General features: G+C 34.5%; 1 protein-coding gene across 1 annotated transcript in view; it reads left to right on the top strand.

The window, feature by feature from the left end:
• Positions 1–17,738, top strand: part of SEMA3A (semaphorin 3A) — a 220,546-nt gene that overhangs the window by 60,281 nt on the left and 142,527 nt on the right. Inside the window, exons 2-3 of the mRNA XM_033193060.1 lie at positions 613–770; positions 7,116–7,178. Of these exons, the coding sequence (XP_033048951.1) occupies positions 613–770; positions 7,116–7,178 (221 nt within the window). The remainder of the gene's footprint in view (positions 1–612; positions 771–7,115; positions 7,179–17,738) is intronic.

The raw sequence follows: 17,738 nt of genomic DNA, 5'->3' as shown, positions 1-17,738 counted from the left end.
TCTTAAATTTAATGTCATTTTTAATCTGAAAGTGTTCCTGTCACTAAAGTATAGGTATTTCTCTTCCTCTCTTCTTTAAGACTGTACCATATTAAGTATGAAACCAGCAAATAGGAATATAATTCCCATTTTAATAAAATGCAGGCCGGGCACAGTGGCTCACGCCTGTAATCCCAGCACTTTGGGAGGCCGAGGCGGGAGGATCACCTGAGGTCAGGAGTTCGAAGCCACACTTACCAACATCGAGAAACCCAGTCTCTACTAAAAACACAAAAATTAACCGGGTGTGGTGGTGCATGCCTGTAATCCCAGCTACTTGGGAGGCTGAGGTGGGAGAATCACTTGAACTCAGGAGGCAGAGGTTGTGGTGAACCGAGATTGTGCCATTACACTCCAACCTGGGCAACAAGAGCAAAACTCCATCTCAAAAAAAAAAAAAAAGTAAAATGTACACATTTTGGTTCCGGTTCCAATATATTTCTTAGTACCCTGAAGAATAAGCGCTGACTGATAGCTACAACAGTCAATATAGTCAGGTTACCATGTACCAACAGTCTATGCTTATATAGTGCTTCACATTAATACCCAATGTTTTGCTTTGTTACCTTGCAGAAATGTTGGAATCCAACAATGTGATCACTTTCAATGGCTTGGCCAACAGCTCCAGTTATCATACCTTCCTTTTGGATGAGGAACGGAGTAGGCTGTATGTTGGAGCAAAGGATCACATATTTTCATTCAACCTGGTTGATATCAAGGATTTTCAAAAGGTACCAGTATTCTAATATATGCACTATATTTTGAAGCATCTCAAGTCATAGATAATTCTCTAGCTATTTAAAAGCATGATTACTGACAGAAAGTTGTTTTGAATTAATATTTTGTATTTTCTGATGTAAGTAAAAATGACAATAATGAATCAATGGATGCAATAAATAAAAAAAATCAAGGATGAAACCACAGTATTTGTGGTAATCAGTATAAGAAATATGAACTTCAGCTTATCCTTTCATATCTGTTTTTCCTACATAAAAGTAAATACTTGAACCATTGTAGCAATACATCATAATTGACTTCATGAACTATGTATATGTGTGTAGGTATAAATTTATATTTCTCTGTATTTCCAGAAAATGAAGAGTTTATCTAGCCATTACCCACATGCCTAATTTGACATGCTATCAGTGTTTGTAAATAAAGTTTTATTGAAACACAAGCACTCTCATTTATTTACATATTGCCTGTGACTGTTTTTGTGCTACAACAGCAGAATTCAGTAGTTACAAAGGATATCAACTGGTCTACAGAAACGACTTACTGTTTGTCCCTTTAAACAAAGAGTTTGCCAAACCCTGATCTAGAAGATCAAAGTATCAGGTTTTTTTTAAAAATGTGGTCATGCAGACATCAGCAGGATATAAGTTCTACCTTTATTCTTTATTCTATTTCTGGCTTATTTCATTAATAAGCTTTACAGTTTTGTTTGTTTTTGTTTTGTTGTTGTTGCTTTTTGAGATGGAGTCTCGCTCTGTCGCCCAGGCTGGAGTGCAGTGGTGTGATCTTGGCTCACTGCAAGCTCTGCCTCCCCGGTTCGCGCCTTTCTCCTTTCTCAGCCTCCCAAGTAGCTGGGACTACAGGTGCCTGCCACCATGCCAGGCTAATTTTTTGTATTTTTTTTTTTTTTTTTTTTTTTTTTTTTAGTAGAGATGGGTTTTCACCATGTTAGCCAGGATGGTCTCGATTTCCTGACCTAGTGACCTGCCCGCCTTGGCCTCCCAAAGTGCTGGAATTACAGGCGGGAGCCACTGTGCCGGAACTTTTATAAGCTATACAGTTTAACAAATAAAAACATAGATTGACAAATTAGTGAAAATTGTGCTACTAAGTCTACATGTGGTATGTCTAAGTGAACCATTTTATCACAGTCATTATTTCTGATAATAATTATGTGAATAATAAAGGTCTTTATGCAGTAGCTTTCATAAAGGTAATAGTAGAATATTCATTTTGGAATACATCCCTGTCTGTTTCTATTTGTATTAGTTTTACTTCTTAACATTGTGGGCTTTGAACTGGTATGTCCCAACTACTCACAACCAACAACAGATTTGGTGATGATTTTTCAGAAGTAACAGAATTTTTACAAGCTTTTTTTTTCTGGTTGGAGAGTGTTGCTTTTGGGATAAAATGCAGTTTTAAATTCAAAGCTGAGTTATATTTTTAATAGAGTATAGCATAAACCTAAGACATTTGCTTTTCTTCCATTACCTGAACACTAAAAATCTGACCACAGCATAAAGAAATTTGATTCATTATATATAGAGTCAAATAAAATGGTAATACACTTATAATATATTTTAGAATTGTGATATGCAAACTTTAAAAACCTTTGGGGGCCGGGCGCAGTGACTCAAGTCTGTAATCCCAGCACTTTGGGAGGCCGAGATGGGCGGATCACGAGGTCAGGAGATCGAGACCATCCTGGCTAATACGGTGAAACCCCGTCTCTACTAAAAAATACAAAAAACTAGCCGGGCGACGAGGCGGACGCCTGTAGTCCCAGCCACTCGGGAGGCTGAGGCAGGAGAATGGCATAAACCCGGGAGGCGGAACTTGCAGTGAGCTGAGATCCGACCACTGCACTCCAGCCTGGGCGGCAGAACGAGACTCCGTCTCAAAAAAAAAAAAAAAAAATCACTTTAGGTATTTCTATTTTGACTTTTCAATTCAATTGATTCCAAAGCCCTCTCAGATGATAGGAATAAATGCCTGTTATCTATTGTCTAAAAATACTGGTTATTCGTTTGTTTTACTGAAATGATAAATATTTATCTTAGTCTTTTGAAAATATCATAAAATAAGCAGATTTTTGTTGTTGTTTCACCAAAAGAAAACCATTCTTTTTAAAGTGAGCGCAAAATAGGTCTGGTGCGGTGGCTCATATCTGTAATCCCAGCCCTTCAGGAGGCCAAGGCGGGTGGATCACCTGAGGTCAGGAGTTCAAGACCTGCCTGGCCAACATGGTGAAACCTGTCTCTACTAAAAATACAAAAATTAGCTGGGTGTAGTAAGGCGCCTGTAAACCCAGCTACTTGGGAGGCTGAGGCAAGAGACTGGCTTGAACCTGGGAGGCAGAGGTTGCAGCGAGCCGAGATCATGCCATTGCACTCCAGCATGAGTGATAAGAGCAAAACTTCATCTCAAAAAAAAAAAAAAAAAACTCAGTCAACTAAGAAATAATAGATATATTGATTTTAGGAAATTTTATCAGTTAAAATTGTAGGTATTTATAATAATTTATCATTTTGTGATATTCATGTATGTATATATCTACAGACAGATAGCATTATGAGCATAGAATACCTAAGATTATATATTTAACTTATTTAACATTTTTCTGTGACTATATATTCTGAATGTGGTTAAACTATTCAATTATTTCTAAAACTGAAAATAATCAAATTATAAAATAAAAAGTTTACCATTTTATAGCTAAGAAAAACTCTACCTCCATTTGTACACTCAGAATATATCACAGTATCTTTTACCAAATATACTTAAAATGAACTATTTTAAAGTAATGAATTACAAGGTAAATGATTTGTCCAAAATTGTGATATTCTTGTTATAGCGCTTGCCTTTGAGTTTAAAATCATTCTACTAATAATAAAAGGTATATTTCTAATTTTTAAAACATCTTATTACAAACAGATTATTTAATTTTAATTATATCACATTGTTTATACAAATGAACCCAATTTACTTAAGAATTTATATCAGCTGGGTGTGGTGGCTCACACCTGTAATCCCAGCAGGTTGGGAGGCCAAGGCCTGCAGATTGCTGGAGTCTAGGAGTTTGAGACCAGCCTGTGCAATATAGTGAAATCCTGTTGCTACAAAAAAAGAAAAAAAAATACACAAATAAGCTGGGTATGGTAGCACACGCGTGTAGTCACAGCTAGCCTAAAGGCTGAGGCAGGACAATCATTGCCCTGGAGGTCAAGGCTGCAGTGAGCCGTGATCATACCATTGCATTCCAGCCAGGGCAATAGAGTGAGACCCTGTGTCAAAATAAATAAATAAATAAATAAATGCATACATACATACATATTAGATCTGTTTATACATATATTTGGGGTGTTTTAATATTCCTTTTAACCTAAGCATATGTAATGTTCAAATAGCTTTCTTCTAAGCACCTATTTTTGTGATGAACACTACAAGAGATTTATGGTATGTTATTAATAATTCTTGATGACCTTACAAGGTTAGTAGTAAAGGTAAATTAGTAATCTTATGGGTAAATACTAGGCAAATCCCTCTTAGAGGCAAAAACACATGTTCAGGTTTGGAAGAGCTGTGGAAAGATTCTTGACTTTGATAAAAGGGTACAATCTCTTTAAAGCATAAATGCTTATTACATAACATGTGTAAGTGGGCCTGTCATGAGTGGAAGTGTAGAGGCATAAGGATGAAAAAGTACAAAATAGATTATGAAGCATTTTGAAAATGAGAATAAGAAATTTAGATAGTTAACTGAGAAATTTGTGAGCAAAGAATAAAAAGACAATTCCAACAACCAACAGTTAAACAAATCCAACCAAAATGTTAGTAATTATTCTTTATGGAATGAATACTTAAAAGACTATTAAACATACATTTACTTTTGTTCCACTGGCTTATACTTATCCTCATTAAATTGCTCTCCAAAAGAACATTTCTACATCAAAATTTATTTTACTCATGTCAGACTTCTAAACTTTTAATTGCTATTATTATTATTATTAACCCTGGAACTCTAGAAAGTTAAAAGACCCTTTTACGTCTAAGAATTTTTAGCATGAATGTTATACAGATTATTGTTTATAAATATTTTACTTAGATAATAGAATCACAGAGAATCATAAAATGACGTCCATACTGTCTCAACAATTAAGCAACAAGAGCTAGGAAACTATGAGAAAACAACTTGTCTTTTAATATATATATATTTATATGTTGTAACTTTGTTTTTAAACGTATATATGTTTTAACAATCAGTGACTTCAGCACAATTTAGCTGGAAAGCTGAATATGAAAGTCAATAAATCTTAACTGTTATATATTATTACTGTTATGCCCTAGAGAAAAGTTATATTTTACCCTCTTACATTATAAACCTTAAATAAAAATAGATCCCCTTGCCTTTCCATATCCAATGTGAAGACTCAACTGCTGGGATTGCCCAGCAATCACTTTAGAAATTCAGCAGTCAGAGTAATGTTAATTATAAGAACAATACGTTTACTGATCTTAAATGTTTTTATATGACTACTTTGTAAAAGCCTGTGGAACAAGTCAACTATAATTTTAATTTACATATGCAGGCAAATGTGAAAAGGAAAGCACACAAAATAGAAAGAATACTCAAATTTAGAACTTAATGTTAAAAATGAATGCCTATCCAGTTAGCCAAGATCGAGCCATTGTACTCTAGCCTGGGTGACAAGAGTGAGACTGCATCTCAAAAAAAAAAAAAAAAAAAAAGAATGCCTATCCCTATCCAATAAGTTTTAGGGCATACTGTTTTGACATGGACTTGAAATGCATTTATCAAGTCATCATACATTACTTCAGTATGTGCAAATCCTTGTTTGTAAATGTGTTTTGTTTTGCTTTGTAATTCTCCAGATTGAATATCATAGCCTTTGCCCAAGTTTATGATCATTTATATAGAATTCTCTAGCTGGGCGCAGTGGCTCACGCCTGTAATCTCAGAACTTTGGGAGGCTGAGGCAGGTGGATCACGAGGTCACGAGATCGAGACCATCCTGGCTAACACAGTGAAACCCCGTCTCTACTAAAAAATGCAAAAAATTAGCCAGGTGTGGCGGCGGGTGCCTGTAGTCCCAGCTACTCAGGAGGCTGAGGCAGGAGAATGGTGTGAAGCTGGGTGGCGGAGCTTGCAGTGAGCTGAGATGGCGCCACTCACTGCACTCCAGCCTGGGTGACAGAACAAGACTCTGTCTCAAAAAAAAAAAAAAAAAAAAAAAAAGAATGATCTAGAGGTTCCCAAATGAATGATAATCAGTCATTTTAGACTAAAAGCTTTCCAGCAGACATGAATGATTAAGTGCCACCATTTCTGTTTTTTTATATATGACTTTTTTTCCCACTGAAATTAACTATTAATAATATCACTAGAAAGGAAAAATGAATAAAAAACAAATTGTTCTGCCCCTATACAGATAGGAGTCATTGGAATTGCTCAGGGGATTTTATGTTAAAATCAAATGAGAGTATTTGGATTAATATTGTTGGGGGGATGAATGCACTGTCCTCCAAGCCACCACTAACATCATGGTTCATCTACTACTGTGACTATATTCACACAATATGGGACTTTCTGGAAGGATGAAGACTAAATATGAGTGATAAAAACACAAATAATTGTTTCTCAACTAGTCTTTTAGCCCACATTAGAGAGGGTAATAGTTTTTTAGAGCTATCTGTTTGCTTCTTCAATCTACCTTTATTTCTCTAACATATACCATGTTACTTATAAATATTTTCCCTTTCCAAAAAAACAAAAACAGTAAAGAGGAGAAAAAAGAGAAGTTTCCATTCTAAGTATTTTTTTTAATCCTTTCAGTTACTTATTCTAAAATGTTATGCTGAGATTTGTTTCAGGGAAATGTATCCAAAGCACCCAAATGTTAAAATTACAAAATCACTATTTCATGATAAAGGCCAATTTAGAAAAATCTGAGCCATATTCGATGCCAGTTTCTACTTCTCTTCACTAAATTCTCACATCCTCTCAACAAGATCTCCCTCTCCCAATCTGTGTGCCAGTTCTTGCCACACTGCACTGCTTAGATCTATTGTCTGTGTCAGTTTCTCTCTTGCTCAACTTTTTTATACAGCAAAGGCTATTGGGTAGATGGAGAATCAGTGACTTATGTTGACACCAATTAACTGACGCCACTGGAAGATCTAAAGTGAAAGGTTCCTGAAAGAGTCTTTATTAAATTGTCTTTACTTCAGTTGCCCCAATGTCATCTAAAAGACTATGTGGTGTTGGATCTCTTAGACAACTTAGTTGACATAAAACAATGTTTATTCTCTGTCCTTAGATTGTGTGGCCAGTATCTTACACCAGAAGAGATGAATGCAAGTGGGCTGGAAAAGACATCCTGGTAAGCATTAACCTACTAAATTATTATACAGGTTGAGTATCCTTCATTCAAAATGCTTGGGATCAAAGTGTTTCAAATTTCTGATTTTTTTTTTTTTTTTGTGGGGAAGGGGTTAGAATCTTTTCATATATATAATAAGATATCTTTCAGATAGAACCCAAGACTAGAAGCACAATGTTGTTATTTTTCATATACATGGTATACCCATAGCCTAAAGGTAATTTTATCTTCCCCTCAGGGATGCTGAAAAAACTCTGCTGTGTGTCTGCATTTTGACTGTGACTAATCACATGAGGTCGGGTGTGGAATTTTCCACTTGTGGGTCATGTGGGTGCTCAAAAAATTTCGGATTTTGGAGGATTGCAGATTTCAGGATTTTGAATTAGGGATGCTCTACCTGTAGTAATGACATAGTAATTTATTACTCTGTCATCTATTTTTGTTTAGTGTTCTATGAAGCACCACATTTTACTTTTAAACTTAATCACTCTTGAGAAACAAAATGATAGCATTCAATTTTGGAACACTGACAGATTTATGTATAGAATATATATAAAAATAATAATATTCCTTAATAAAGCAAAAATCTGGTCTCTTTGGCTAATGCAAAAATTAATTACAAAATGTGATTTTGTAGCATACATATTTATATTCAATAAGTCAAGTTCTTTCCACAGGTTGATTTTTATGTTAATTCCTCTTGAATTCTTCTTGAAATGCTATGAAATGTTTCCATTTCTGAGTCATAATTAAATTACCTATTTTTTCTTCTTTCCATTTTTTTCCTTTTATCTCTTTTCTTTCCTTTACCTTTTCTCCATCTTTTTACTTTTCTTTCATCCTTTCTTTTTGCCTCTCTCCTTTCCTTCCATGTACTCATCCTTTAAATAAATATGAGTTGGAAAAGGACCATGTAATAGGAATTGTCCTAGGCACTTTGGAGTGAAAGATGAATAGTAAGAAATCTGTACAATGTTTTTACCATTGTTAAAAGACAGAGGCCATTTTTTGTAAAGTAAATTGTCAGGAAAATTAAGTGGGTGACTGGTTTGAGGAATAGCCCAGTATTTGCACAGATCATGAAAAGTAATTATAATCATTTAAATAAATTAATTAAAATGAATTACAGAATTTTTAAAATATATAATTTTATATTTAATTGATATTTGGAGATGTCTAAAATACAAAGCAATATGTTTAAAAGTTTTATCTGTGTTTAAAAGTATTAGGATTTAGAATAAATTTATTCTGTGTGTTGCCTAAAGACATAAATCAAACTGTACATATGTGTATAGATACATAGATATTTTCAAGGGACAACTTGATTGATTTGTTACAGCTGCCTACAATGATGTATATGTTTAGAAGGATTTAGAGGGAATCTGAGTTCCTGGGAAAAGACTGACTCAATCTAGCAGCAATGTTGCCTATAGGTGAAGGAAGTTAGGTAGAGGATCACAAAGCAAAGGTATCCCCCATCTTTAATGCCTATACGTTAGCAAACATGGGAAATTCATCCTTGAAAATTGCATATTAAATATATAGTTATTATGTTAAAATATTCATGACACGTATTAAAGTCAGTGAGGCAGACTTTATTCAGGGGTACTGCTACAATGAAGTTTTGTAATGAGGGTAAGAGATTGAGTTTAATACAGGATATCCTGAATACAAAGATAAGTGGAAATTTATAGCTAAGAAGCAAAGTGGGAGTCAGTGGGTGGAAAATTGCCCAGAGGAAACATCGGAGTAATGGGAATTGTGGGTAAATTGATTAGACAGGATTATGACTGAAGGCAGGCCAGGGTGATAAGATATTGACAGTGAGGTAGGGCAGTGGGGTAGGAATTTGATCACACGTATCAACGGTGGGTGAATTTCTGTAAACTGACTAAACAGGATTCTTGTGAAAACTGGACCGAGCAGAGATGAACATGGAAAGTCAGGGCCTTCTTGTGAAGAGAGTTCAGGGGAGTCTGACTAGAATTAGGTAAGGAGAGAACCTGTCAACTGAAAGTCACTTTACACTTTCATAGTACAGCAAACGTTTTTCTGGTTATGTAACAGTGGATCAAAAAAAAATAAAAAGTGTGTTCTTCTATCAAATTTTATACTATCCCTAGCTGATGCATAATTTGAAACTTTTGGAAAGGAGTAAATAGAAAGCACAATGAAGTAAGAACCCAGAGAGTTTGAGAATTTTGTGCTGATACTCCTACTGACTCATGAATGTAGTGAGCAAGTATGCTAACTTTCTTAGGGCTTTAGCTTCTCATCTATTAAGTGAGACAACATATATATCACTGTGAGAAACAACTCTAATAGTTTTTGTGGAAATTATTCGAAAAGTAGAAAAAAACTTCAATAATATAATGCTAAAAGTATAACTGAAGAAACAAAAATCTATTAACATCAAAAAGCTACATTTACCATGAACAAATTACATTAAAATATTCAGTGAGATAATACCTGAGGATGAATAGAAATGGCTAATTTACCTATATGCAGCTATTACCTTTGAAAAGGCAAACTTCTCCCTTTCTGTTAAAATCGAATCTTTCCTCTACTAATTACTATGATAACTAGCATTTAGTAAATGTAGTTTCAACAATAGCTTTATGAGGCAGATATAGTTAGTTACTCCCATTTTCTGGATCTTGATCAGAAAATAGAATGATTTCCTATGCTTGATCAGGAAATATAACGGATTCTTCATTAAAAATCTTTACATTCGGCCGGGCGCGGTGGCTCAAGCCTGTAATCCCAGCACTTTGGGAGGCCGAGAAGGGCGGATCACGAGGTCAGGAGATCGAGACCATCCTGGCTAACACGGTGAAACCCCGTCTCTACTAAAAACTAAAAAAAAAAAAAAAAAAAACTAGCCGGGCGACGTGGCGGCGCCTGTAGTCCCAGCTACCCGGGAGGCTGAGGCAGGAGAATGGCGTGAACCCGGGAGGCGGAGCTTGCAGTGAGCCGAGATCACACCACTGCACTCCAGCCTGGGTGACAGAGCGAAACTCCGTCTCAAAAAAAAAAAAAAAACTTTACATTCAAAAATTTATGGATGTTTTGGGTACTATTCTAGACATTGAGATCAAAATTTCAGTGTCCCTGATGATGTTTTGATATCAGTTGGAATATTTGGATGTGAACTTGCCCATTAACACACAGATGATAAGTAATAGATTTGAACAAATATATTACCTTTTCTGGCTCATCAACTGTGTAAGTATAATGATAATCAACTCATCCAGGCATGGTAGCCCGTGCCTGTAATCCTAACACTTTGGGAGGTTGAGGAGGATGGATCACTTGAGGTCAGAAGTTCAAGACCACCCTGGCCAACATGGTGAAGCCCCATCTTTACTAAAGATACAAAAATTAGCCAGGCGTGGTGGCACGTGCCCATGGTCTCAGTTACTGGGGAGGGTGAGGCAGGAGAATCGCTTGATCCCGAGAGGTGGAGGTTTCAGTGAGCCATGATCATGCCACTGAACTCCAGCCTGAGTGACAGAGCGAGACTCTGTTTCAAAAAAAAAGTAAAATAAAATAACTAACTCACAGAATCCCTGTAAGGCTCAAAGGAACCCATGCAAAATATTATGTAACTGAGATATTAATAATTAACAATATAAATATAATGTTAGTAATTATAGCTATTATTAGTATATGTAATAGAGTAGTATGGACAATTTCTAAGTGAAAACATTGTTAATGAAATTAATTCAATACTCCTTAACAGTCGTGACTACTGCAGTGTTTCATTGTTCTGAATTTGATTTGGTCTGAAAGTTGAAGGTAATAACCATGCTTATCTAGTTATCTTACAAATTATCTGCATATTATAATACAAACTGAAGCTTTATTTGATTTCACGATTGAATCAACCCAATCAAGCATATTTGATTTCATAATCGGATCAACTCATTCAATGACTGAGATAGCAGATGCATTTTGTGATTGTGATTTCTAAAATTATTCACCTCAAGGCATTTCCCACATCTTTTATGGAACTTTCTCCTCTCTCTCCCTCTCTATCTCTGCCTCTCTCTCCCTGCTATTAATACAAACAACTAAGGGATTATTGCGGTTAGCCCAAATGCAGTTAGTTCAGCAGCCGCGATAAACTCATGATCCACAATGCCCTGCGGAGGATAACTTAATCACTTACTCATGATTTTAGAGACTCACCTGCATCAGCTGCTGGAGTAGCTGGGATTACAGGTGACCATCAAACCCGGCTAGTTTGTGTACTTTTAGTAGAGATAAAGTTTCACCATGTTGGCCAGGCTAGTCAAGAATACTTTCAAAGGAGAAAAGCAACTTCACTGTATTTTTCCACGCTTACTAAAAATGTTTACAAATTTTATGGAGCTTAATTAAAAGGATCTAAGACATGGAGTTTGCTGAATCTGAGAGAGTGACACCAGATCATTTCACAGCACCTTGTATATAAGGATTCTGAAAAAATATAAATCATTATGATAGAGGTGCATAGAGAGACACACATTTTTAAAAGTGCGATGGCGTGATAATATTGCCTTACTAATGTTTTCAAAAATCAATTAGTTAATTAATTGTAACATTATAAAATATTTGTGCTTTGGTATTTCTTCATATTCTGCATTAAATCAAGATTTTGATTTTTCTCCATTAAGATTTATATAGTGAAAGGAAAAGAGAAGTTTTTATATATTTTATTTCAAGGAGAAATATATTTTTCTTCCAGTTCTACTCAACATTAAAATATATTTCATACTATTTTGCTGGTAACTCTTATAGATCCTTTAATATTGCTTTTCATACTTTTTTAATGCAAGGTATATTTTATTCATTTAGAATTTTATTAAAATTTATTTTCATTTTCAGTTAACCTCATTTAAGTAATGCCTCAGTTTACATATTTTGTGCACTTCAAGATGATTCATGGCATTCATTGGTTATTTTTGGACTTTAATTTACAGATGCAATTTTTGCATTTCTTTCTTAATATATGATTTTAGAAATAGCTATTGGATGGCTCCCTGGGATTTGTAACATCCCTTCCTTAATAAACACAAGAAAATAAATAGCATTATTATTTTTAACAATGATTTAAATAAACAGTAAGAAATAAATATCAAGAAGAAAGAGACTTTTTCTTTCATTTGACATATGATTTCCAAAGTGATACAAGGACAGTTTGATGGAAATTCTGCACTGTATCTTGAGTAAATAATAGTCAGCTGTGACTTATGGACAACGATTCCTTTCAAAGGGCTCGCATAATACTGAAAACCACAAGAATGGGTGTGAGTGGCTATGGCAGCCATCAGGGCTCCAAGACAGGATTGTAACCAAAATAGGAACTGACCTGAACATTTATAGTAAAGTAAACAAACAACCTCCTTACTTGTTATCCCTGATTTCCGGAGCCGGTGCTTACCATTTCCTACTGATTTCCTTGAAAAGTCCACTGGAAATGAAGTGCCTTTAAACAAGTCACACTGGGTAAAGGACTTTGCAGCACTAGATTCAGATAGAAGGCTACAATAGGAAAAGAGGGGTCAAGACACTGGTTAACCTTATGCACTTTTAGAGTGGGCCATTCTTAGGCCTAGTTAAGGAAAAGTTCGTTCCTGTGGCTATGACAACACAGTAAACCAGAAGCCAGGACATGCCACAGGGTTGAACCTACATAGTTTCTGTGTCACTGAGTATGGTATCATACAGAAAAGCGAAACCTCTCCTCATTCCCTCAGGCAGCTGGGATAATATAACTCGTCATTACTCTCTGCCCAGTTTTGCACCAAACACATATATTAAATCAACAGCTGTAATTCAAGCAACTATTACACAAAGAATGGACTTTGTTGTTAAAGAGCAAGCCTGTAGCTTGAGGCACATAGTTATACTTTCTGCTCTCTCTCTCTCATATATATATATCCGATTATCAGATAAATATATATATATCATCATCAGATAAATATATATATTAATAAGAAATAATTGTATATTTTAAATACATATATTTTATCTGATATATATATTTTATCTGATAAATATATATATCTTTTAATATTGCTTTTGTGTATATTTATATATTTTTTCTATATAGAGTGTGTGCGTGCCTGTGCTGGTGATGACATTTATGATATTCATCTAAATTTAATTTTCTCTTATAGAACTGAATGTACAGGATATAAAACAAATCATCATATTAATATGTCTTTTTTCGTATTGTAGATTCTAAACCTTCAAATTACCATGGAATTTTTAGCGTTAGAGTAGTGAAATGCTCATGAATTTTTCCATTGCTGTTACTTGAGAGCTGTTACTTGAAAAACATACATATAATACAGCATATAATACTATTGGACAGAGACCCTGGATAAGGAAATAAATACAGTCAAGATACCTGTATTCTGGCTGCTGTTATTCACCTTTGCTCCCATTTTTGGTATTTTTCTAGTGCTTAAAATTCACTTTGTTATACACAGTAACATTTCTATTGATGGCTTAACTTCGTTGACCCTGTTTTGCAAATGAAAGCTGAATACATTCTAAGCTGGTGAAAGAATCTGTTTTGAATCAATAGCTCTTTGAATCTTCTTTGTTTATCCTACTAAACCATCTCTCTTTGCACTAAATTTCAATAAAACCAAATGGCAACCGTATGACTGTTAGAAATATTTTGAACATCATTGGAAATCAAAATTTCAACCATCTGAGAGGAACAAAAAAGCAGACTCTCATAACATTCTGATTCTTGGATACATTTCAAAGTGTTGTATCATGCACCTGAACTTTGAGACTTTTTAACATTCTTGAGGGATTTATTTTTATATATTTGTCCTTAGTTGTTACTCCTCTTAATGATATGATATATTATAATGTCTATCATGTTTACTGTGGCTCAAATTGCAGGACCTCAATAGCACTAATTTTTGCCAAGTGAATGCAATTGAGACTGTAAAGCTGCACATGCATCTTAAGTTACAGTGCATTCCAAAATGCCTATGTCAACCCTTAAATTTCATTACTTTTTCAAAGGTCAAATTTGACTCTAACTTTTAATTTTTTTAAATTTTATTTTGGGTACATCGAGACATAATAAAACTGCATTAAGTGAATAATTAGAATTACCTTCTAATTTAGGAGTCTATCAAATAATAAAATTACACTAAATTTCAAAATCCTCATGTATAATTGTTGGAATATAGTTTTTCATGGTTCTTCACATTTCTCACATCTTATAAGCAGAGGTCCTGACTACCTTTTTGCACACTGTTTTACAGAAACTGTTTATGACTTCTTATTGATCGCCATTCTAACTGGTGTGAGATGGTATCTCATTGTGGTTTTGATTTGCATTTCTCTGATGACCAGTGATGATGAGCATTTTTTCATGTGTCTGTTGGCTGCATAAATGTCTTTTTTTGAGAAGTGTCTGCTAATATCCTTCTCCCACTTTTTGATGGGGTTTGATTTTTTTCTTGTAAATTTGTTTAAGTTCTTTGTAGATTCTGGATATTAGCCCTTTGTCAGATAGGTAGATGTGGAGAAATAGGAACACTTTTACACTGTTGGTGGGACTGTAAACTAGTTCAGCCATTGTGGAAGATAGTGTGGTGATTCCTCAAGGATTTAAAACTAGAAATATTGTTTGACCCAGCCATCCCATTACTGGATGTATACCCAAAGGATTATAAATGATGCTGCTATAAAGACACATGCACACGTGGGGATATATCCAAAGGATTATACATCATGCTGCTGTAAAGACACATGCACACGTATGTTTATTGCGGCACTATTCTCAATAGCAAAGACTTGGAACCAACCCAAATGTCCATCAATGATAGACTGGATTAAGAAAATGTGGCACATATATACCATGGAATATTATGCAGCCATATAAAGGGTGAGTTCATGTCCTTTGTAGGAAAATGGATTAAGCTGGAAACCATCATTCTGAGCAAACTATCGCAAGGACAGAAAACTAAACACTGCATGTTCTTACTCATAGGTGGGAACTGAACAATGAGAACACTTAGACACAGGGTGGGGAACATCATACACCGGGCCCTGTCGTGGGGTGGGGGTAGTGAGGAGAGATAGCATTAAGAGATATACCTAATGTAAATGATGAGTTAATGGGTGCAGCACACCAACATGGCACATGTATACATATGCAACAAACCTGTACATTGTACACATGTACCCTAGAACTTAAAGTATAATAAAAAATTGTTTTGTTGTTTTTTTTTCAAAAAAACTGTTTATACAGTTATGATAGTGTCTTCCTCTAAAGTAGAACGTTGCTTTGCAAATGGTCTTGGGAAATAGAGAAAATGTCTCCCTCTGAAGCAAAGGGCAGATACGCGCACTGTCCAGTGCAATCAACATAATATCTCCCTCAATATCTAAAGGTCAGCATGCTATATCTATTATATAATATTTCGGTTTTCTCATCCAGAGTTCCTCTCCTATAATGCAACTCACCACATGTATAGGTATTATCTGACCCTCCTCCGAATACCCAGTGGAAATAGCACAAGAAATTCTAATACTCTAGCTAGTACTATTTCTGTGAGTAATAAAGTCCTTTACCTCTGAACCCTGAGTCACAAATCTTTTGTTAGTATTCATGAAAGCCTGGTAGGCTAACTCATTATCTTACAAATAGGGTAAAACCCCAGACCCTTTATAATTTTTGAAAATATTGATTGCAATTTTATGTAGACACTCTGGATAATCTTACAAATGAAAGAATATGGTCAGTTTATCCATTTTAAAATACGATTTTCATCAAGAATTTTGATGACACTTCAGTTGTACAGATAACTGATTTTTGGTGAACGCCAGTAAATGCCTTATCACATGTCACAGAAATGAGCGTAGATTTTCATATGTATGTATCTTTCATATGTATGTGTATATCTGTTTGTGAGTAAATATCTGATATGCTGAACCAAATAATTACAGTTTAACTCTAGCCTTCAGAAGTAGTATAATAATATCCAGCACTTATGGAGAGCTTGCTTTATACCTGGTATTGATCTAAATGCATTTCGTATATTAACTCGTTTAGGTGACTTGTATTTGGTTACAAGTCCATATTTCTTTTCAAGCAATTAAACAAGCAAATTTTGCATATAAGGTAAAAGATACATAGCAAATAAAACTTTGTCATTAAGTTTATTTCAGAAGTTAGGTAGTATTCATATTTTGAATTAATATATTTTACTAATACAGTCAAATAAGTTGGTATTAATTATGTTTGATTTGCCATGAACCAAGTCTCGTACAGATAAACTGAAACTTTTGGAAACCTTTTAGGGTCAGGATTAAAATTTAAATGCATTTTATTTATTTATGTATTTATGCAAAGTAAGGCTAGCATTTGAAATAGAGACATTTTATAAAAATCTTTCAGAAGATTTGGAGATTTTGATTTATGTTTCTTTTTACTGGAAATTTCAATTGCATCCTTAAGTGGCTGAAATGAAGATGAAATATTTGGCATTGGTTAACAAATTATTATTTAGATTTGACTGGACACCATAATTCATCCGTGCATCAGTGTACATACTTTTAGAGTACAGTAAGTATTTTACAATCTGGAAGGTCCATTATCGTGATTTGACCAGTTCCTTCAGCAGAAAAGATTTTGGCCAATATCTTCTTTCCTCATATTTAGCAAGTTGATCCAGGTCCCACTGAAATGTAGTTTCTAATACTTGTGTTTAGTATTCTTCTATATGTGTCTGATAATCTTCATAAGTGGATTTCTACTCATTTCTGAGAGCACACTGCCCATCATATCTTGTATTTAACAGGGACTCTAATAATATTTTACTTAGATATGCTATGTCTCAAGACAAATATGCCATCACCAACTTTTGACTGCTTTCCTTTTACTTGACCTAGTAAAAAAAACAGTAAAAATCATTTGTGCAATAACAGTAAAACTCATTTGTGCAATAACAATAAAAATCATCAACTTCTTATGTCTGCAGGACCTCATGAAACTTTCCCGAAGTTCTGCCATTTAATTTTAATATACATCTACTTACTTTTAGCCTTTTTAGTTGGTAGCAAGGAAAACAGACTGCAAAATTATGGTAGCTCTGAAAACTTGACACACTATTTCTAGAGATGGAGAATCTTGGCTTTTGGCTTTAAGAGCAGAAAATTCCTGAAGCTTCTCACTGTTCCATTCAAATTAGGTGCAAAATATACTGTACTATCCATGCTATCCATGGTGTTAAATGTAACTTACGTATGCATACATGTGTGCATGTGTTTATTCCACATGTATTCAATGCTAAAAGATAGGTTTTTTAGTATTGTGCTTGAAATGATACCAACATTAATACAACTTTTTGATTATAGATTTTAATATGCATTTAAAAAGCAGAAATATTTCATATTTAGAAGTAAATAAAATTATTAACTAATGACCTTTAGTCATTAGTTCATACAGTGAGCATGTGTGTGTTTTTAAATAGGTCAAATTTATCTTCCCTTTATATTACATATCACAATCAGCTAGTCTATGGCTGTAAGATGTATCTT

The sequence above is a fragment of the Trachypithecus francoisi genome, unplaced genomic scaffold, assembly GCF_009764315.1.
Source record: "Trachypithecus francoisi isolate TF-2019V2 unplaced genomic scaffold, Tfra_2.0 Lachesis_group4, whole genome shotgun sequence".
NCBI lineage: Eukaryota > Metazoa > Chordata > Mammalia > Primates > Cercopithecidae > Trachypithecus > Trachypithecus francoisi.
This window is presented reverse-complemented; position numbering and strand designations above follow the sequence as displayed.